The sequence below is a fragment of the Chiloscyllium punctatum genome, chromosome 12, assembly GCF_047496795.1.
Source record: "Chiloscyllium punctatum isolate Juve2018m chromosome 12, sChiPun1.3, whole genome shotgun sequence".
Taxonomy (NCBI): domain Eukaryota; kingdom Metazoa; phylum Chordata; class Chondrichthyes; order Orectolobiformes; family Hemiscylliidae; genus Chiloscyllium; species Chiloscyllium punctatum.
Window position 1 is genome coordinate 73,905,055 of NC_092750.1, and position 23,271 is coordinate 73,928,325.

General features: G+C 40.2%; 1 protein-coding gene across 3 annotated transcripts in view; it reads left to right on the plus strand.

Annotated features, from left to right (window-relative positions):
• ift122 (intraflagellar transport 122 homolog (Chlamydomonas)) overlaps window positions 1-22,856 on the plus strand; it is a 138,753-nt gene extending 115,897 nt beyond the window's left edge. For 2 of the 3 annotated variants that reach the window (XM_072582779.1, XM_072582781.1), the window contains 5 exons: window positions 3,649-3,760; window positions 9,657-9,785; window positions 11,381-11,457; window positions 16,679-16,843; window positions 20,076-22,856. In XM_072582779.1, coding sequence (XP_072438880.1) covers window positions 3,649-3,760; window positions 9,657-9,785; window positions 11,381-11,457; window positions 16,679-16,843; window positions 20,076-20,165 — 573 coding nt within the window. In that variant the 3' untranslated portion in view covers window positions 20,166-22,856. Of the gene's footprint in view, window positions 1-3,648; window positions 3,761-9,656; window positions 9,786-11,380; window positions 11,458-15,226; window positions 15,316-16,678; window positions 16,844-20,075 lie in introns of those variants that run through there. The other variant, XM_072582782.1, reaches the window with a different exon arrangement.
• The last annotated feature ends 415 nt before the right edge of the window (window positions 22,857-23,271 follow it).

Consider the following 23,271-nt stretch of genomic DNA (forward strand, 5'->3'; position numbering starts at 1 on the left):
ATAATCCTAGGATATATCCCGTCAGGCCCGGGGGACTTGTCTATCCTCAAGTTGTTCAAAATGTCCAATACATCTTCCTTCCTAACAGGTATCTCTTCTAGCTTATCAGTCCGTTTCACACTCTCCTCATCAACAATACGGTCCCTCTCGTTCGTAAATACTGAAGAGAAGTACTTGTTCAAGACCTCTCCTATCTCTTCCGACTCAATACACAGTCTCCCACTACTGTCCTTGATCGGACCTACCCTCGTTCTCGTCATTATTGACTTTTATTGACTATTTTTCTGTAAGTGGTGCTGGAAGAGCACAGCAGTTCAGGAAGCATCCAAGGAGCTTCGAAATCGACGTTACGGGCAAAAGCCCTTCATCAAGGCCTTTTGCCCGAAACGTCGATTTCGAAGCTCCTTGGATGCTGCTTGAACTGCTGTGCTCTTCAGCACCACTAATCCAGAATCTGGTTTCCAGCATCTGCAGTCATTGTTTTTCCCTCTATTTTTCTGTAAGTACCAGCTGCTACACTAGGCACAGACATCAGAAGTATATGAATAAATTATTTTAAGGAGTATAAATAATTTTAATAAATGAATTATAAGTGAAAAGTAACTTCTTTACATTGGTAAATGTAAATTTACAGTTAAATATACTGATTCAATGCTGCCAGATCTGAGTCACACTGGGCAGGAGATAGATTGAGTGACAAGGCTGCAACAATTGGTGGCCTTTCTTCAAACTGTAATTCCTTTGAAGAAGATGAAGTTGAAAGTATAGAATCGGTAAATCCAGGCTGTAGATCAGACTATATTTAGATAATTGAATTAATAAATTGAAACAATGTAAAGGAAATGGGAGATGTCTAATTAACAAAGTGTATATGGCTCCAAAAAGTATTTGCAGCTCTAAAAGGACTGAGAATACTTCTGACCACCGAGGAAAAGGGAGAAACCTTACATCTGAGTGGAACAAGTATAATTTTTCCCTCCTTTTCCTTTTTTCGTTTATTGCTGAGAAAAGAGACATGCCGTCAAGGCTTTTTGACTTACACTTATCAGGACAGGTGTAAGGATGCCCAATTTCAAAAAAATAACAATTTATATTGCATGATTGACAAGTCAATAAGCTATTGGCATGATGAATGCACCAGGGAAATATTGCCCCTGCACTTTTGTTTCATTTTTAAAAAGGCACAAAACTTTATATACTTCCTTCCCACTTAGAGGTCAGGGTCCTACATTTGAATATATATAACCTCTAGCATCATAAGTGAGCCACATGCTGAACGTGACTGACTACGCTAATTAATTACAGGATTAGTGGTGCTGGAAGAGCACAGCAGTTCAGGCAGCATCCAACGAGCAGCGAAATCGACGTTTCGGGCAAAAGACCTTCATCAGGAATAAAGGCAGTGAGCCTAAAGCGTGGAGAGATAAGCTAGAGGAGGGTGGGGGTGGGGAGAGAGTAGCATAGAGTACAGTGGGTGAATGGGGGAGGAGATGAAGGTGATAGGTCAAGGAGGAGAGGGTGGAGTGGATAGGTGGAAAAGAAGATAGGCAGGTCGGACAAGTCAAGGAGACAGTGCTGAGCTGGAAGTTTGAAACTAGGATGAGATGGGGGAAGGGGAAATGAGGAAGCTGTTGAAGTCCACATTGATGCCCTGGGGTTGAAGTGTTTTTACCTACGCTAATTAATTGTTCGTCTAATTCTTGGCACAGTCACAATTGTTGCATACTCAGAAGTGAGCCTAGGGCCATCACTTTCAGACCTGAACAATGCCCAGTATGTCTTATATCTCAAAAATCGCAAAATAGGTGATGTTATCATTCAGCAACTGTGAGAAACATTGCACAGGACAAACAGGCAGGAAACTTCCCACCAGAATACATGAGCATCAACTTTCACCAAAACGACATGGCCAGTTCTCCCTCATATCAATACACACTGACAATGAAGGACACTAATTCAACTGGGACAACATTACAATACTGGGACACCCAAAACAAAGACAATCTTGGGAATTCCTGGAGACCTGGTGTTCATCCTGGTTGCATAAACAAACATGTTGAAATAGAACCACGCTCCTTGACAGACAGAACTGTATAAATTCTGGGCAGGTCACAACAAAGCACTTCATCTGGAGGCTACACAGCACTGAAGATGGCACCCATCAGGGGATTAAACGTTCGCAAAAAAAATCAACCAGCTCAGCAAACCGACTAACAGCTTCAGGTGATGCGACTATGTGATAATAACTCCAGTGGTATCCTCTACCAACAGGGTCCTGTGTCAAACCAAAATGACAGTCTGTCTATCCCACATAAATAATGCGGAATGGTAATGTAATGCTGGTGACGTGCTGATTTTGCAGGTCATAGGATATCAAACAGCACATTCCTTCAGCTTTCCATAAGTAGAATGGTGACTGCACTTGTGCAACTGAGAACATCATGTCTAATGTTAAATATGATCCTGATTGTTTAGGGTGTGCTGGCCAATCTTCGATGTGCTACATATTACACCGATAACCAATTTAAGATTGCAGGTACAGAGTCTCAAAACCAACAACCTTGGGAACAAGTCTCCGTTGACTTTTGGATCTTACTGATTTTTGGGTCAGGCACATTGGTGGGATCTGAAATCATTAGGGATGTGGGGAAAAAAAACACCATGCAGAGCTGGTAAGTCGTTTAAAATATACCGCACCAATATAGCACCTAGCTGAACAATCCACTGTGTGAGTTTACTTATTTAATAAGAATTAAAGGATACCATTGCAGTTTATCTGGTGTTTGGATAACCAGATTTGAATCACTGATCTTGTAGCCGTCACTGTAGCAATGTGGCTCATTTGCTGGGTGTTCTATGTACTCAAATACTGGTACCAGGGCCTACAACCATCTTTCTTGAATTAAAGAAAAGCATGAGGTACAATCGTTTCCTTAAGCATTCTTCCTGGCGATATCTTGACCAATCAGTGTTAAGCTGCTGACCAGTCACAAGCACCTATTTCCCATGTAGTATAAATTGTTGTTCCCTTTGAAATTTGGTATCCTTGCAATTCTCCTTCATATTAGCACATACTGACAATGAAGTACACCAATGAGTACAAGACAGAAAGCTTCAACAGAATGTTTCTTCTTTCCAGAAATACTTTAGTTCCCTGCTATCAAGTGATCATTTCTTTGTTTCTTTCTTTTGTATGCTTCTTGTCTTTAACATCCTTGAGAGTATATTGCAATTTCTGCTTCGCTATAAAGGGTGATCTCATTTTTATGAACATATATTTTGTTATTTCATAACCATGTTCTCTGACTAAAGTTCATGACGTTAAGATTTCAGATAAAGCTGTCACTGGAGGTGGAATAAGAAATGTGAATGGATTTTGAAAAGGATGAAACAGACCTTTCTTACCAAGTAGTTTTCGGTGTTACTGTACCATAGCAAACTTGTGGAAAAGTGAGTTGGCGAGATAGACAGGAAATGTTCTCTTGCCTGACAAATCAAAATAAGTTCTAATTGCCCAGTAGCCGAGTTGTGTTTAAGAACTATTGTTCAACATTATTAATGTTTTTGTATCATTTATTTTTACCTTGCAAACTCTCATCACTTTGTGTGTATATGTTTTGTATAACCATCTGCTATATGTGTATACAGGACTTTGTACCGATGTGCTACAGGTGTTCAACTAATAATCCATTGCTCAATAACCAGGGAAACGTATGCATTAACTGTCGACAGCCTTTTGTGTTCTCTGCTTCCTCTTATGGTGAGTTTACTCTCTGCTGATGCTAGCATACTTTGCTTACATTTATTACTTTGAAGTCTTATTGTAGTTAGTTTATTTATTTTTTTTCTTTTACTGTGGACCGTTTATAATCAAACACAGTTCCACCTAGAAATAAGCAAGTGTTAAGTGGAAGAAGAAATGGCTGGTGTTTGCACATATGACAAAGTAAAATGGTAGCAAAACTGATCAATAGCTTCAAGGAAGATGATACAACTCCACAGAGCTGGCAACCAAAAAACAGCAGGTTGGGCAGCATCCGAGGAGCAGGAAAATCGGTGTTTCGGGCAGGAGCCCTTCATCAGGAATCCTGATGAAGGCATTCCTGATGAAGAGCTCCTGCCCGAAATGTCGATTTTCCTGCTCCTCGGACGCTGCCTGACCTGCTGTGCATTTCCAGTACCATTCTAATCTTGACTGTAAACTCCAGCATGTGCAGTCCTCACTTTTGCCTAACCGAAAACACCCCTGAATTTTGATAGAAGCTTGGCTGACAACTGACCAGCAAAGATTGTTGGAGCAGCGTTCCTCCTTGAAACACAAGCAAAGGAGGAAAGTGCTGTAATAACTCTACAGTATTAGTGGAAAATTGATGCTACACGTCAACAACATTTGCAAAGAAGCAGAGGAAATAGAGAGGAGAGGGTCATGGGAATGTGAGCTTACAGATTTGTATTGATTGAGATATCAACATGTGACACTGTTCAGCATAAGGAGAAGATATAGTAGCCATATTTGAGAAATAATGTATGAATGAGACTAGCTAAAGGGGTAAGGAGTACACAGGCAACGGGGAAGCATGAAAGATGGTAGAAAAAAGCTCTGCTGATTATTTATGGTTCTAACTGGAGCCTCTCTTTGGAAACACTTCTGCCAAATAGGTTACACCCCTTGTTGAGCTGCTTTCTTCTACATCCAAAGCAGGAGCAGAAGTAGACGATTTTGTCCCTCAAACCTTCTCCTCCATTCAGTTGGATCGTGGTTAATCTGTTTCTGTTTAGAATTCCACATCGTCATCTATCCCCAATAACCTTTAATTCCCTTGCCTAACAAGAATCTATCCAAGTTTTTTTGAAACAATTCAAAATGACACTGCCAATACTACTTTCAGAGGCCAAGTTTCAAAGTTGTGATCTCTGAGAGAGAAAAAAATCCTCATCTCTGGCCTGAAAGGATGATCTCTAATTTTAAAACCATGCCTCCTGGGTATGAATTGACCCCGAAGAGGACACACATTTTAATATTCTATCTTGTCAAGACCTTTCAGGATCTTGCACCTTCAAACAAGTTATCCTTCATCTTCAAAACTCTAGTGCAAACAAGCCCAGCCTGTACAACATGTCTTCATAAGGCATCCAAATATTAATCTAGTAAACCTCCTCCAATGAAGATACATCCTTTCCTAGATAAGGTAACCAAAACTACAGTTTCTAGTCATGCATAGTTACTGCATATGTTGCAATGTATCAAGCATGCCATGTAAATCCTGAAATATTGGAGCTCCTTGTTACAGTAACAGCTCTGAAGTTGTTGAGGGCTGGAAGTTTGGGCACGTGAACTTTGTAATGAGTTGGGAAATGAATTTAGTAATGACAAGTAACAGAATTATCTGTAAATCATCAGTAAACTCGGTGAAGCCAGACAAAACAGAGTTAACATTTCAGATTCAGGTTGGATGACCTCTCCTATTGACTTCATACATGTTTACTTACTGAATTAATAGCCTATGAAAAGCTGCCTTGCTCCAAAGAGGCTTTGTAACGTAATATAGTACACTGCCTATTAAGCATTTTAGTGCTTGGGTTGACCAATGGTCATTGGTTTTTTATTTTTCCTTGCTTCTTCTATTCTTTTTATCTCTCCTTGCCATTCCCCAATCAAAAATGTTGGCTCTTAATCGATGTACGCATACCTTACCCAAGTGACCATTCATTTGTGAGCCTACACAGTGAGTTGCCCAGCTTCACATCCAAAGCCCATTGTACTTTCAGAATCTCTGCACAAGTAGGGACTTGCTCAAACAATCTTTAATGATCTTTAACTAATAGGACCCGAGTTCATTTGTGATGATTCTGCTTAAGATCAGAACAGACTGGACACAGACCCTGAGATCTTCCTGGTCTCAGACTCCATTACTCACAGCATTGACTAGCTCAGCCATTTTATCTCACTTATTTTGACCTGCAAGATGATCCGTTCATAGGTTTGTAAATTTTTATTCTACCCACATCCTAATGCAATCTTTTACAACTTTGACTGTTTCTTCAGTTTTATGGATTCAACGATGATGTCAGCTTGTATGAGTGGGAACTCATTAATGTCTGAGTCAAGTGTTTCTGGAGTTATAGTCCACTCCAGAAATACAATGCATGATCCAGGCTTATATTTCACAGCAGTACTGAGGGAATATTCTTGAACGGTAATAAAAAGTTTATCAATATCCGCAAACAGAAACGTTAAAACTGTGGCTCTAGTCACCTGTCATATGAACTGAAAATCCCATGGTACTATTTGAACTATGACAAGAAGTGTTTTGATTTTGTGGCTGGTGCTTGTTTCCTTGCTGTTTGCAGAAACTTGCATGGCACAATTTAGCTCTTGCACTTTGTATTATTAGCTGTGATTACATAATAGCATTGTTTGTAAGTGCTTTGATACATCCTGAGGTCTTGAAAGGTGCCATGTAAATGCAAGTTTATCGTTTGAAGTACCTTGTCTTTTAACCCAATTTATTGCTGCAACTTATACCTCCTGGACTGGTTTTCTTTTAATGTAAGGAACAATATAGTGAAACGTAATCTTATTCAATATATCCACTATCCACCGAAGATAAACTGTTAACCGGATCATCACAGATTAAAGACTTTAATCCAGGTTACATTGACATTGGGATTTCCCTTTTTATGCTTAAACTGTGATTTTGCTTTTCCCAGTCTATCATTTACAGAATAATGAAGATGATCATAACATTGGCTAATTTTAATGCTTTTAGCCAAACTATTTTAGTTTCACATTGGTAAAGAAATGCTGAAGTGAAGTCTCTTCCAAGCGTGAATGTACATTTAGTTTTTCATTCCCATTTTATCCTGTTGGAGGTGATTAATCAGATGGATTCTTGTGTAGTTGATCTTAAGAACTTAGTTCCTCTCTCATTTTCAAACAATAATTCTTCAAACAACTTTAAAAATTAAACAATTTCATTTTCGCCTAATTCATCTCTGTCCAAGACTGTATTTCCAAAAGTGAGGACTTGATGGATCTCAGATCTCAACCATAATTTACTTTCAGTCTTAGCCTTCTTGTTTTAGAATTTGTATTACATTATTTTGTAAGGAATCTTGTATCCTTGTGTTATTGCAAAGTTCTGCTGAATCAGGAGCCCTTCATGTAATCGACCTTAGACTTATTGTAAAGTGTCAGATCCTGTTAGTTGCTAGGATACAGATCTTTTAAGAACATAAGGAGATCTAACATTGTTTCTGGCAGATCTACTTGACCATTTGAAGAGTCTGACATATATGTATCTGGGATTTGTTTGTGAATGTCTATTGGCGCATATTTTAAACATACATCTTAAGGCAAAATCCACACTTGAAACACCCATTCTAGAGAGAAATCACTTTGTGTTATAAAGTTCACATACAAGTCAACATTTTGCTTACAGATATAGTCTGCTGCCAAGCATTGATCCAGCATGCATCTGTGCCCTGGGTAACCTAGATTATATGAACATTCTCAACTCTATATGCAATATATCTTTCCCTTGCTGGGGATTTGTACCTCTCTTTGAGCTATTTCATTTTGTGATTGAACTGAATGACCTTAGTGTATCCTCCAGAAGGCACTGTGCTTGAGGAACAGAAAACATGTCATGGTCATTTAGAATGATTGCCTTTCTTAAATGGCATTTACACAGCAATTGAGGTGACCTGCTTAACGCATCGTGTGTGAATTGGGGACACTGCTGAGACTTTGATCATCCTGTCACATGATAGCTACCATCACAACCACATCAGGTCTTGGCCTTGCCCTTGGTCCATACACATATGAATGGGACCATTGCTTAGGAACAGGAAAGTGGGTTATGGTTTTTTTCACCATTCTCTGATCCAGGAATGTAGAGGCCAGTTGTGGAGCCCATAAGAGATTTGGTTTATTAAAATCCCATGATAACATAGGATCCTATCATACATAATTTAATGTATGTAAGTGTGTACTTCAATTGGCACAACTTGGCTTGGATAAACAGTGGTAGATGCAATGTAGCAGACAAATGGATACAATGTATTTTGGGAGGAATGTGTACCTGAATTTACAGACATTAGAAAGATGCGAATATACAGAGACCTAGGGTTCAAAATAGATGGCAGTTAGATATAGCCATGTAAAAAGGCTGCCTGCATTTAGGTTATATAAGTAAGGACACAGAAGACAAAGGTAAAAACAAGGATAAAATTATGAGAAATGTGGATCAAGGCAGTTAGAGTATTGAGAGTCCGATTAAGGGAAGAATATTAAAGCCATAGTGAGTATGACGTAAATGATTAAGAACTATGATTACGGGTATACTTATGAGGGACTGTTACCACAGCAACAGAGAAGGCTGTGCGAACAGTTTTTTTGGGAGGCGTGTTCTAGAGAATAATGTTCCTGGACTAATAGTGTAGAATCCAGGACCAGTGTTCTAAGGGCATAGATTCAAATCCCACTACGGCGAATGGTATTATTTGAATTCAATAAAAAGTGGGCTTAATGGTGACTATGTTGATTTGTTGTTAAAATAAAACCCAGTTGGTTCACTAATGTCCTTTCTGGAATGAAATCTACCATCCTTACATCTGGCCTACATGTGACCCAATGGCAATGTCGTTGGCTCTTGGGCAATTATGATAATAATAGCCAGTAGCATACATGTCCCATGTAAGAAAAAAATAGTAGCTTGTTTTAAAATTGTGAAAGTCCACTTCAAGGGAGTTGTGATGTTAGCTTTCACTTATAATTGTCAGTAAAAGAGCAAAAAGAGCTAATGAAGAATTTCTTTACAAAAACTGGTTTTGGAACATGAAATATTCTATCATTGGAATGCATAAGGCCTCTTGCCTCTTCTGAAAGAAAATCCCACAAAAAAGGTTGAAACAGGAGAATGATCAGGATATTGGGATTGGTTCAGTTTAATACAAACTTAGCAGAAGAAGTTGGAATAATGGGATTAATATTGAAATGGAGTGACTGAACAAAAGTTGACCCAAACGTAATTGGCCTATGGGCTCTTTGAGCTGCATTTCTCATATGTTTCTGTTGGTTGTCTTCTGAGGCTGTATGATTATTTTATTGCCCTAGATTTTGTCAGCTTGTTATGTTTGTTGAGAAGCAGACATTGGGAGTTGTTCCCACATCCCCCACTTCCTTTGTTCTCCAAAGCCAAGCACATGCATAAACCAGGATTGCTGTTTGGGTAGATGATGAAATCCTATTCTCATCTTTCTCTGAGGCAAGCTGCAGTAAATGCAGGATCTTATTCAAACAATCGCAATCCAGAAATAGAAAGGAAGAATGACAATTGAATAATGTTCTGAAACCCTGCTAGACAGAAGGGATGGCGAAAGTTGGGAAAAGAGTAAGAATAGTTACAACGATACAGTCTTTCCTTAAACTACTTGTTTCAAAAGGCCTATAATATTAAAAAATTCTGATTTCATTGGGCTTGGCAAAATATTGTTTAAGGATAGAGCAGGGAAGTCATTATTCATTATTAAACTGAGCTTCACAAGCACTTACCAGATTTAGATCTAAGTTCAGAAAGATTTGAATCAGATGAGCTACACACGGAGTTCCACAGGGCTTTCATCTTATGGGCTCTCTTTTACTGTGTTTTTAGAGGTGCTGCCACTTGTTCAGTTCTATTTGGAAGAAGGGATCACGGATGAAGAAGCAGTGGCCCTCATTGATCGTGAAGTGCCCAGCATGGAACTGAAAAAGGATGGATGGCAGGAAAAGAATATTGGCGGTACCCATTTTATTGTATTACTAATGATGTGAATAGAGTGGCACATTGAAACACTGATGTATACCATAACAGAATGTGGCCACCCACCTGATTACACTGCAGTAGGACAATGACAAGATCAGACCAAAAAATGAGTGGGAAAGTCACCTCTGTACGTCATGTGCCCCTCTGAATTATGCAACTTCAGTTAGAACGAGGATTATGTTGGTTATGTGTATATGTTGTCCAGAGCATGAGGATCAGGTAACTTTTTAGTGGAAGAAGAGAAATTATAAGTATGCTATTGACTTAATTTCTGTACTTTTGGAGTTTTAAAAACCTGTGTTGCTAATAAGAAAAATTGGCCTTTGTCAATGTGTATTGTGCCTTCTGCTGGTGCAAATCCAACTCTATGCCACCTAGGCGTGTGGCACTAATTATAATGCAGTCTATTGATGCTGTTGGGCTCATTGGCACAAATAATCATGGCAAAAGACATTGTGATCACTGTCATTGGAGATTTTCAAGGCACAGTCGCAGATGCCAGGAAAGTTCACCACTTTATTGCTGTTGTCAAAAACATGAATTGGCTTATATGCAGTTTACCTTCAACCAGTTACATTGACAACAAGGCTCACAACTGCAGCTTCTGCAGATGTAAGCTCTAACCCATTGCAGCTCACATCCAGTGAATTCTTTTTAGGTGTTTGTAATCAAAGGTCATCCATAGGTAGCAACAAAGGACATTGGCTCAGTTGGAGCGCTCTCATACCTAGACCAGAAGATTGCTGGTTCAAGCTGTACTCCAGAGAGTTAAGTATATGATCCAGGTTGATTTACTTAGTGCAGCACTAAGTATTAAGTGAGTGCTGCACTATTGAGGGGTCAACTTTTGGATAAGATGTTAAACCACGTCCCGGTGCTGTGACTGATAGATTTTTATTCACTTGTGGGATGTGGACATTGTTGAACGGCCATCCTTTATTGCCTATCTCCAGTTACCCTTGAGAAGGGTTACCACTGCAGTCCATGTGCTGTAGATTAGACCATAAGACCATAAGACATATGAGTTGAAGTAAGGCCATTCGGCCCATCGAGTCCACTCTGCCATTCAATCATGGCTGATGGGCACTTCAACTCCACTTACCCGCATTCTCCCCATAGCCCTTAATTCCTCAAAACAACAAGAATCTATCAATCTCTGCCTTGAAGACATTTAGCATCCCGGCCTCCACTGCACTCTGCGGCCCACAATGCTGTTAGGGAGGGAATTTCAGGATTTTGGCAGTACCCGTTTTAGAGTGACTGTGAAGGAATAGAAATATATTCCCATATCTGGATGATGAGTGGTTTGGAGGGGAACTTGCAAGTAGTAGTGTTTCCATGTATCTGCCACTCTTGTCCTCCTAGATGTAATCAAGGGTTTGGAAGGTGCTGTCTAAGGATCTTTGGTGATATTCTTCAGTGCGTCTTGTCGATATTTCATACTGCTGATACTGAGTGTTGGTGATAAAGAGAGTGGATACTTGTGGAGGCTGCTGAACTAAATCACTTGTGTTTTTGAACCTGTTGTATTTTCCAATAAACCTTGAAGTATTTCTTTACTATTTTTGTAGATACACAAACTCTACAGCTTGATGACAGTGTGACCAAGATTGAGACAGACCCATTCACTGCAAAACTGAGCTTTGAGGTAATTTTATGTTGTTAAATTCACACACAGCAATACAACAATTTCCATATGACTTTACCATGGAGGGAAAGGGCAAAATAACTTTGGGAAACTGAAAATAAGTCCAAGGAAAGATCTAACTGAATTTATTAAAATTTTTCTTTATTAAAAAAAAATGATGCTAGTGAAAGTGATGAGACAAATCTCCAAAAGGTTTTGTGGATTTGCTCTAAGCGTTAAAGGATGCAGAGCTGAGGTAATTGCAGGGGGTGCTGTTCATTATCTTCCAAAGTTCCCTTGATTTTCAGGAATTATGCCATTGCATTGGAGACTTGCAGTGTTCACTTTTTTTATGACAGATGGGAAGATCTGTCAATTTCATGTTAGTAGTTGGGAAGAAATGACATCATTAGTGCAATGGAAGGTGAATGAGTACTTGGCTTGGCCTCAAAGCCAGAATAGATCTACTAACGATAGGTTATGTCTGACTTCCAGAGGCCAGTGGCATAGGTTAGAAATTGTCTATAGGTGATACCTATGTGGATATGCAAGGTTCTGCACAAAAGAAGACATGAAAGACAACAAAATTGGAGCGGCTCTGCCACATGGGTCGGAAATGGTTGGAAACAGAATGTTGGTTGACCGCAGAAAACTGTGCGGTGCCCTTTTCACCACTTCAATAATTTAGATGAGATGATAGAAACCTGTGATTCAATGTTTTAAAATTACAACCCAAATGTTCCCATCACGATTACAGTGAGCTCTGAGCTGAATGGCTGATTTACACTGGACCTCTTGCTTCAGCACAAATCAGAGATTGTGTGGACAGTCCTCCTGTTTTGTATTACTGTTCACAACATTAGTAAAGTTTGCTCAGTTTAGCCCTTTAAATCAAGGAGAGTGTCAAAGTTGTCCGCCAACAGTGAAATTGACCACTCACCTCCTTAGACTGTTCATTCCCTAGTCACATTCAGACACTACCCCTCCCCAACAAACCCAGACTCCACGCCCAAGCTCTGTTCCTCTGAGCCCCAACATTGCTCACACTGCTTCCATTCCTGTTCTGCCCAGGTAGGGGTGTATAAAGAACAGTGTTGGTAGGAAGGTGCCCAGTGTCATGGGGTTAGATTGATGATTGGGGATTTCAGAGAAGTTTTCTGAGAGCACCTTTCATTCTTCTAAAATCCACAGATCTAGTCTCCTCAAACTCTCCTTACAGGATAGTCCCACCATCCCAGGGATCAGATTGGTGAACCACTGCTACATTCCCTCAATGAGTCTCTCCCCTCCCTTTGGAAAAGGAACCAGTATGCACAACATACTCTAGGTTTAGTCTCACCTAGGTTCTATACAGTTGAAACAAAGAGTTCTTTGCTTCTGCTTATCAACACCGAGGTTCCTTTGGATGTGAAAGCTTCTGAATACTCTGCACTTCCATTCTGCCCAACAAACTGGATGACCTCACACTTAACCACTTTATGTTTAATCGGTCATGTTCTTGCCCACTTGGCCAGTGTAAATCCGCTTGAAGCCTCTTTGCGTCCTCCTCACAACTCATATTCAAACCTGTTTTGTGCCATCCAGAGCAGACACAATGTGCCAAATATCCTCCTACACTGTAACAATTCAACATTCTTGCAGTATTGCACCAGTCACGGGCCACCAACCCGAGACTCACCAGCCTGTGTTCCTATAGTCTGTTTTCTTTACAGTGGATTACTAACATGCTCTAATCTTGAATGTCTGTTGTGTCTTCATAGTCAGATCATTATTTTTGAAGTATCCAAAAATCACATCCTTTATTATAGTTACCATAAGACATAGGAGTGGAAGTAAGGCCATTCGGCCCATCGAGTCCACTCTGCCATTCAATCATGGCTGATGCGCATTTCAGCTCCACTTACCAGCGTTCTCCCCGTAGCCCTTAGTTTTTAATATTTTCCCTACTACTGATGTCAGGCTGACAGGTCTGTAATCCCCTGTTTTTATTCACTTCCTCCTTTCTTAAATTGTGGGCTTACATTTGCAACCTTCTAATATGAAACCTCCATTTCAGGTAACCACTAATTCATCCACTATCTCTAAAGCCAGCTCTTTGAAGCCTCATGTTGTTCAACAGATCCAAGGATTTATCAACTTTCAGTCCCATTAATTTTTCCAGTTCCTACTTTTTTAGATGTTAATTTCTTTCAGTTCCTCGTTCTCACTTGTCTCTTGGATTTGTATTTTGTGGTGATTTCTCATTCTCCCTCCATGAAGACAGGCACTAAGCAATTATTTAATTCTCTGCTGTTTGGAAATTTTCTGTTATAAATTCTTCTGTCTCTGCCTGTAATGGACCCAGATTTGTCTTTGCTAATCTTTTCTTTTTCACTTTGTTATAGAAGCCTTTACAGTTTATTTTTATGTTACTTAGCTTCCGTCCATTTTATTTAAATTCTAATACTGATGGGGATTGTGATCTGAAACTGTGCCCTTGGAGCCTTTGGATGCTGGATGTTGATTGAAACTTCTAAAACTAAATGTGTATATTGTAATTGGATGAGAGCATTAAATGTATCAATGAAGTTGAAGTAACAATAATGATAATCAAATTAACTGTTGCAGCAGGTTGTAGAGATTGAGTGATCCCTCCTATTTATATTAGATATTGTACAACCAATATTTGCTTGGGCACTACTTGTTTTCAAACAGATAGGAAAAATTATGCAAAGTGCTTTTTGACTGATTTTTCATCTCCTGAGAATTGTGCCAGTGTAGAATGAAACTACATCTCATAAAATGCCATCCAGGCTTCATGTGGAGTGTCAGTCTCATATTGGCACAACTCCTTTCAGCACATTTCATGAACTTCTCGGTCTGTTGAAAGGGTCGTTGTTGGTGGCATTTTTCTGTGGAAAATTTAAATTTGCAAGTGTCTGTTGCTGGGTTTATAAAAATATTGAAAAATCTTTAAGCACAGCATATGTTGAGGATACAAATGTACATCATGGTGGTTCTGCTGCCCTGTCTACCAAATGTGCTCCAATATAGCTCGGATACTCGAGTCCTGGCACTACAGCTTAGTGTTACACAGTGGGTGGAATGAAAATGTATGTCTATGAGGACAAGTGAAAACTCTTTGATACCAATATGGTATTTTCAAAAAGATCAAACCTATTAGTCTTACATTAGCAATAATCAAAATAATAGAACCCATCACTAGGTGCAAAGCTCTGGGACATCGACATGAAAATATGTCTTAAGTGATAGCCAACACTGTTTTAGAAAGACAGTTTGATTGGATCAACCATCTCGTTGTGACATTTCTGAAGACTGCAAGCAATTTCAGCATTTGTCAGGTTCCCCACCTCAGTGTGTTATCTTACGAATGAAGGAGCTTCCCCACTGAGAGTGAGAGGAAACAGATCTGAGTCTGCAGCTTCACTGTCTAGTTTATTGAACCTATTGTGAAGAATGTGTCACAGATTGAATTCAAAGTAGCATATTTCCAAGCAATTGAGCAAGAACAAGATTGTAAGAGTAGTTTTCATAGTCAGAGAATGCTGCAACATGTGTAGGAAACAAAACCAAAGTTCAGACTTCAATAGCATGGTGAATGACGAATTATATCCTTGCAGCCACAGGTTAAGTATACTTCTCAAGTATGCTGTCCCTTTTATTAAAACATCAATTTGGAATTTAGCCAAAACTTTAATCTTCCGGTCAAGATTCTGGATAGGATGCTCCAACTGGAGTTCCTCCATTCCTTCTGTTTCTTTCTCTTTTCTCCCTCACTTTGATCTTTCAGGGGTCTAGGCCCAGTCTCCCGGTGGCTTCTGACGAGTCCAGGATCCTGTCTCTCTGTGGCTTGGCATCACTCAGCCTGGACTATTGATGGTATGTCAGTCAGTCTCTTGGCAGCTTGTGGTGGTGTCTCGGCTTGGCATATGAGTAGATCTTTCCTGGGTATATTCCTGAGATCGGAGTGGCAGCAGTTTCAACAGCACTGAGACCAGCTTCTTGGAGACTTTGAGAACAGACAGCAGAGCAAGATAAGCAGAGGATTCATCAAAGAATTTTGAACTTTTAGCTTATTCCTTTATTTTCCTAGTTTAAACTATAAAAGACTTTATTGTGAGCTATGATCTATTTCTTTATTTTTCGATGAAATAGTGCTTGACTTTTTAACTCTCATTTCTCTTACTACTGTGTACCTAAGCTTTTTTTGCACCTAAGTACTTTGGTACCTAATATGGTGCCATGTGTGGCAAAATTATGCACTTTTCACTGTACTTGAGTACACGTGATGACAATGAAATATAAAACCGCAGTCTTAATTTATGATTGCCTGTAGATTTGATGGTGTTACCAACTCAGTAAGGTCTAATTGTTGTCATTCATTTTAAAACTACTTACTGAATAGTCAGAGTTTTTACAACACAAAAGGAGGCTATTTGCTGTATCAAGTCAATTTTTGACTTTCTGTAGAGCAATCCAGTCAGTCTCACTGCTCTGCAGTCTCTATTACCACCTCCATTAGACAGTGAGTTCTGAGTAATTGTTGTCTGCTGTGTAAAATTGTTCTTCCTTGCACTCCTGCAGCTATGTCCCATGACTGTAAAGCTATACCTGAGTCCTTGTACCACTTGTTTTTTGGAACAGCTTCCGTTTGTCTTTCTGAAACGGGTCATAACTTTGTACACTTACAATATCAAATCTCCTTATACCTTTGCCTGTTTATAAAAATTTTATTCATTTGTGGGATGTGGGGGTTGCTGGCGGGCCAGCATTTATTGCCTGTCCCTAGTTGCCCCAGGGAAGGTGGTGGTGAGCCGCCTTCTTGAACTGCTGCAGTTCACCTGCTGTGGATTACTCACAATACCATTAAGGAGAAAATTCCAGAGTTTTGACCCAGTGACAGTGTAGGAACAGCAATATATTTCCGGAGGGGAACTTGAAGGTGGTGGTATGTATCTGCTGCTCTTGTCCTTGTAGATGATAGTGGTTATGGGTTTGGAAGGTGCTGTCTGAGGATCTTTGGTAAATTTCTGCAGTGCATCTTGTAGATAGTACACACTGCTGCAATGTTTGGCAGTGATTTCCGCACTCTGCTTACCTTTTCCTGTAGCGCTTTCTACAGATTGCAGAACTGGAGCAGTCACAGTCTGGAAATCAAATAAGCATAACTTCTAAGTCTTGCAAAAATAATCTTCAGACCAGTCCAATGATGACAAACTTCTGTTCCCTTCATTTTTTGCAGCAAGGTGGCTCAGATTTTGTTCCTGTGGTTGTGAACAGGGAGGTTCTGCAGTCAATGAGCAGGAGGGATGTTCTGATTAAACGCTGGCCAAAGCCATTAACGTGGCACTACTATCGATCATTGTTACCTGATGTCTCCATCACAATGTGCCCGACATGTTTCCAGGTGAGAATGTCATTATACACTCCTTTACAATCCTGTTCTCCACTCTCTGTCTCCTCAAGTCTGAATTAAGTTTCTTCCAGAGATTTCCTCTCTCCTCTGCTATTCTGTGCCCTGAGTGACTCTTTATTCCCAGTTATTTCCCAGTTTATCAGCTTCTCTTGACAATTCTCCTAAGATTTCAATTCCCTGCTGTTCTACCTGTACATCAGCTTTTATATTCACACCCTCTTCCCTTGGGCTTCTCATCTCCTTTCCTTTCTCTCCTCCCATGTTTCCTATACCTCACTTAATGGAAAATGCACCTCTAATCACATGCTTATAACTCCCGCACCCAAAACCCATTGCATCCTTCTGCATCAGCTCAAAGAAATACAAGATGTTCCCCAAGTAACTTACAGCTAAATTTATAAAATCTAACTTCTTAAATACTGATTTTAATGACACCCACCTGACAAGAACAGGAATGGTTCTGATCTAATGCCAGATTTGCACGACGGGTCATAGAGTCATAGAGATGTACAGCATGGAAACAGACCCTTCGGTCCAACCCGTCCATGCCGACCAGATATCCCAACCCAATCTATTCCCACCTGCCAGCACCCGGTCCATATCCCTCCAAATCCTTCCTATTCATATACCCATCCAAATGCCTCTTAAATGTTGCAATTGTGCCAGCCTCCACCACTTCCTCTGGCAGCTCATTCCATACATGTACCACCCTCTGCGTGAAAAGGTTGCCCCTTAGGTCTCTTTTATATCTTGCCCCTCTCACCCTAAACCTATGCCCTCTAGTTCTGGACTCCCTGATCTCAGGGAAAAGACTTTGTCTATTTACCCTATCCATGCTCCTCATAATTTTTTAAACCTCTATAAGGTCACCCCTCAGCCTCCAACGCTCCAGGGAAAACAGCCCCGGCCTGTTCAGCCTCTCCCTGTAGCTCAAATCCTCCAACCCTGGCAACATCCTTGTAAATCTTTTTTGAACCCTTTCAAGTTTCACATCTTTCCGCTAGGAAGGAGACCAGAATTGCACGCAATATTCCAACAGTGGCCTGACCAATGTCCTGTACAGGCCGCAACATGACCTCCCAACTCCTATGCTCAATACTCTGACCAATAAAAGAAAGCATACCAAACGCCTTCTTCACTATCCTATCTACCTGCAACTCCACTTTCAAGGAGCTATGAACCTGCACTCCAAGGTCTCTTTTCAGCAACACTCCCTAGGACCTTACCATTAAGTGTATAAGTCCTGTTTAGATTTGCTTTCCCAAAATGCAGCATCTCACATTTATCTGAATTAAACTCCATCTGCCACTTCTCAGCCATTGGCCCATCTGGTCAAGATTCTATTGTAATCTGAGGTAACCCTCTTCGCTGTCCACTACACCTCCAATTTTGGTGTCATCTGCAAACTTACTAACTGTACCTCTTACGCTCGCATCCAAATCATTTATGTAATTGACAAAAAGTAGAGGACCCAGCACTGATCCTTGTGGCACTCCACTCGTTACAGGCCTCCAGTCTGAAAAACAACCCTCCACCACCACCTTTGAGCCAGTTCTGTATTCAAATGGCTATCTAACCTTGCTCATCAGTCTCCCATGGGGAACCTTGACGAACGCCTTACTGAAGTCCATATAGATCACATCTAATGCTCTGCCTTCATCAATCTTCTTTGTTACTTCTTCAAAAAACTCAATCAAGTTTGTGAGACATGATTTCCCATGCACAAAGCCATGTTGACTATCCCGAATCAGTCCTTGCCTTTCCAAATACATGTACATCTTGTCCCTCAGGATTCCCTCCAACAACTTGCCCACCACCGAGGTCAGGAACACCAGCCTATAGTTCCCTGGCTTGACTTTACCGCCCTTCTTAAACAGTGGCAGCAAGTTTGCCAACCTCCAGTGACTATCGATGATACAAATATCTAGTTTCCCACAGAGTTCTCGGGTATACCTGATCAGGTCCTGGGGATTTATCCACTTTTAACCGTTTCAAGACATCCAGCACTTCCTCCTCTGTAATCTGGACATTTTGCAAGATGTCATCATCTGTTTCCCTACAGTCTATATCTTCCATATCCTTTTCCACAGTAAATACTGAAGCAAAATATTCATTTAGTATCCCCCCCATTTTCTGTGGCTCCACACAAAGGCCGCCTTGCTGATCTTTGAGGAGCCCTATTCTCTCCCTAGTTACCCGTTTGTCCTTAACATATTTGTAAAAACCCTTTGGATTCTCCTTAATTCTATTTGCCAAAGCTATCTCATGTCCCTGTTTTGCCCTCCTGATTTCCCTCTTAAGTATACTCTTACTTTCTTTATACTCTTCTAAGGATTCACTCGATCTATCCTGTCTATACCTGACATAAGCTTCCTTCTTTTTCTTAACCAAACCCTCAATTTCTTTAGTCATCCTGCATTCCCTATCCCTACCAGCCTTCCCTTTCACCCTGACAGGAATATACTTTCTCTGGATTCTTTTTATCTCATTTCTGAAGGCTTCCCATTTTCCAGCCGTCCCTTTACTTGTGAACATCTGCCCCCAATCAGCTTTCGAAAGTTCTTGCCTAAGGTCATTCTGCTTTAACATACAATTCGTTAATGCAAATTTGCTATAACATGATTGACGCATTGGGGACACTGTTTCTGAAGCATAAACTTTTAAAGCATGTATTGGTTATAATACGATTCTGGCCCCATTAGTTTAAATGGTGCTGCTATTACACAATTTGTTCATAACACCAGGGATAGTGGAACTACTGTTATAGCAGAGCCAACTGTAAACCTGATTTTCTATTTTGTTCAGCCTTCCTGGCCTCATCTTCACTGTCTCCAGACAAATATAAGCAAACCTCAATTACTCTGATCCCCTTGGACTTTAGCAAATCATTTGGTACCTCACTGTAGTCTGCTGCAAATGTATATTACTTCATAATCATTTAGAATAAACCGTCAGCTTATTTTCTCCAATATCAACTGTCTCTCCACCTTTGTGCTTTATGCCTTGACTTACGTAACTCCCAAAAATATCCACTAGCTCTTGTACTGTCAGGGAATTAGATGCCTGAATCCCCCTGTCTCTGTTCATTCACACTCTTTAATATTTCTGATGGCTACGTTCATGTTTGCCCACAGATGTATCTTTGATTTCTCCAGATTTAGTAGTTTAAATCTGAGCTAACTTTGCTCAGTGCTATGTTAACACAGTTCTCCTTCACCAACAGATGTTTCACAGTGAAGACTATGAGCTGCTTGTTCTCCAGCACAATTGCTGCCCATACTGTCGTCGCCCAATAGATGAACCCAGTGTCTGATCACCACATGCCAGTCCTGGGGTATGGAAATATCGAGCTGAAGAACTTTACAGCTGCTACTAATGTTAGTGGCATCATCTGTTGTACCTTGGTCTACTTCACGCTGACCTTCCAGCCCAGGCTGGTTGTATTGTGGTGTCATGGAGACCAATACCTTCATTTAGAACACTGAACATACAAGTACCTGAAATAGTCACTCCCTTAATCTGCAGTGCTAGCATTCAGTTCTTGAGTGAACAGAAAATGAAACTATTGAGGACAGTATGCGATGTAAGAAATGTGGATATTAACTTAAAAACACTCATGGGTGACACATTTATGATGTGACCAGTTCTTTAACTACAATCCTGCCCCTCTCTCCCCCCCCCCCCCCCCCCCACCCCATGGTATATGATACAGATGAGTGATACTGGTTCATTCATTATCCCCAATTGTTTCAATTAGCCTCAGTATTAAGAGTTTGCTCCCATTCCCAACTCCAGCTGCCTCCCTTGAGTAGATGGTTTTCCAAGAGACATGTTGGAAAATCTCATTGGACTATAACTGCATACATCAGCTGCAGCTAAGTGTGCTATTGATATGTGTTTTTGGGCTAACTAAGTAAGTATGCACCACTGGTAAAGAGCTTCGACTTTGGGGAGCAATATTCCTCCCATTGATTTGAAGTATATTACAGAACCAGAATAGATTTACAGCACTCCCCCACCTCCCATAGAATGCATTTCCGTTGTGTTTGCCAATTTACATCCAGTTACCTCAAAGATAAATTAAAACATTCCACGTGAACCAAAATGAGATCACATCCACCCAAGTTGAAACCTACCTACAGTATATAAGAAGAATTACTAAAATATTTTCAAAAAGTTATCCTACAAACAAGGCCCCATGTTCCATGTTTACATCGGTTGAGAAACAACGAAATGTGTGTGGAGTGAAGATGGAATTTATATTCTCAGTAAATTTAATTAGCAGGTTTGAAGCTTGATTATTAAATGATGCCTAGAATGGTTTTCCATTTCACATCAAACATACACGTAGATCATAGAACGTCACAGGCCTAACATGATCTTTTCATTTATGTACAGTGTTTGATGGTCTTACAGTCTGTGCTGAGGGGTAGTTTTGTAATGATATTGTAGTTGTACCTAAACATTACAGGAGTCCATCTGACAGATGATGATATTCCCCGTAGCATACCAGTGATTTGGGTCAGACCATTGGGGTAATAGTCTCTTTTCAGTGAATGAAATAAGCTTTGGACGATCACAACCCACTTTTCAGAGAACGCAAGTTTATAACAACTGCCACTATTTAATTATGGGGTCAATTTTTTGGTTGCATACTTCTAAGACTGAGCATCATCTATCAGAGTAGCACAGCAGGAGATCATACAACATAAGTACAAAATAAGAAAACTCATCCTGATACTTCCTGCTGACCTGAGCTTTGTACTAAGAATATTACCAAGTGGAATCATATTTTTAACAAGTCAGTCTGATTCCAATTGGATTTTAGTAGAAGTTAAATATCTCAGGCTGATGCAGTTGGACTTTTGGATTAGGGCATAATTGACTGAACAGTGTATAGGGAATTTGACTCTGGGATTGGCCTATTCCAGACTATCCCTGTCCTGGGAGTATTTGATAGGGACAGTGTAGAGAGAGCTTTACTCCGTATCTAACTCCATGCTATCCCTGTCCTGGGAGTGTTTGATGGGGTGAGTGGAGATGAACCTTTGCTCTGTATCTAACCTCCTGCTGTCCCTGTCTTGGGAGTGTTTGGGATGTGGACAGTGTGGGGAGGTTTACTTTAAGTGCAAACGGTTACCCTGTATCTAAGCCTGTGCTGCACCTATCCAGAGTGTTTGATGGAGACTGTTTCTTTAATTTTAGTTTCTAAAGAGTAGACGGCATTTTGCACTATACCTAACACCATGCTGCAGCTGTCACTGAGTGTTTGAGGGGAATAGTGTCTGAAACACTGATTTTGTTACTGACTGCAATAATTTTCCAATGGCAGCACCACCTGACCTCATTTACAGAAAAGTGTTTGCCCTGTCCCTCCCCCCGACTAAAGTGTTGAGCATTATGTTCACAATGTTAAGAAGGATTATAAGAATTATTTTTTTGACCTTGTATGCAAGGAGATCTAGAAGTTGAGAGGATGTCAGCCCAATAATATAGTGATGACCAACATTTGCTTTCTAAGATGACAATCAGGTCTTAATTGGACCCACATGAAGCAGATTGTGCTCGGTACAAATCTGTGCAAATGTAAATATGTGAGACTAAAGGTTTAGGTTTTATTGTTATTCTTGTGATTTCCTTTTATAACAGCTCACTGAATAGAGGGACACTGCGGAGGGGCAGCTGTGTAATGGCAGTAGATATGCCTTAGGGATACAGTTCAAAGAGTGCTCCTTTCATTGTCCAATAAACTGATTTAAGGTTTGGCCTCTGAAGGTAAATAATATCATGCGAAATGTACAGGGGCAGCTTAGTTCTTTGATGGAAGGAGTTTGTTAGAATGTTGCCAGAAGTGAACACACTTTTCTTCTGTGTTTATTGTTACAAAATTAAAACTGTCAACGAAGTGTTTAATTTCACTACAAATGGATACTGAAAGTCTTCTCCCTGTTTTTTTGTGTTGATGTAAATTCATGTATACATTACTAAAAATGTTTGTACAATATGGTTTCCTTGAAAATATTTCTGTGTATGAAAAGTTCAAACACAACCAATTTTACTCATAATTACATCAACTTAGTATGTTTGTCGGGTGTGGGAATGTGTTAAAGTTCAATTTCATCCAAATCAAAGCCCTTGTTTTTCCTGGGGTAAAAACAGCCTTGTTGTATTTCTGGTGCTGGATCAGTTCACTGGTGGAAGTGGAGTTGCTGGACTCATTTGCAGTTAACTGGCCAGATCTTGATGGGGAGGGAACAAAGCGTGGCTTGTACAGCACAGGTTTTAATGCTGAGGGTACCTGATGGCTCTGGCAGAGATCTTTCCCTCATTGCAATCCCAAGCTGATGGTCCACTTCTGTAGCACTAGACCCCTGGACACGGCAGCTGGTCTAATGTCCAGCATTCACCCAGCAAAATGG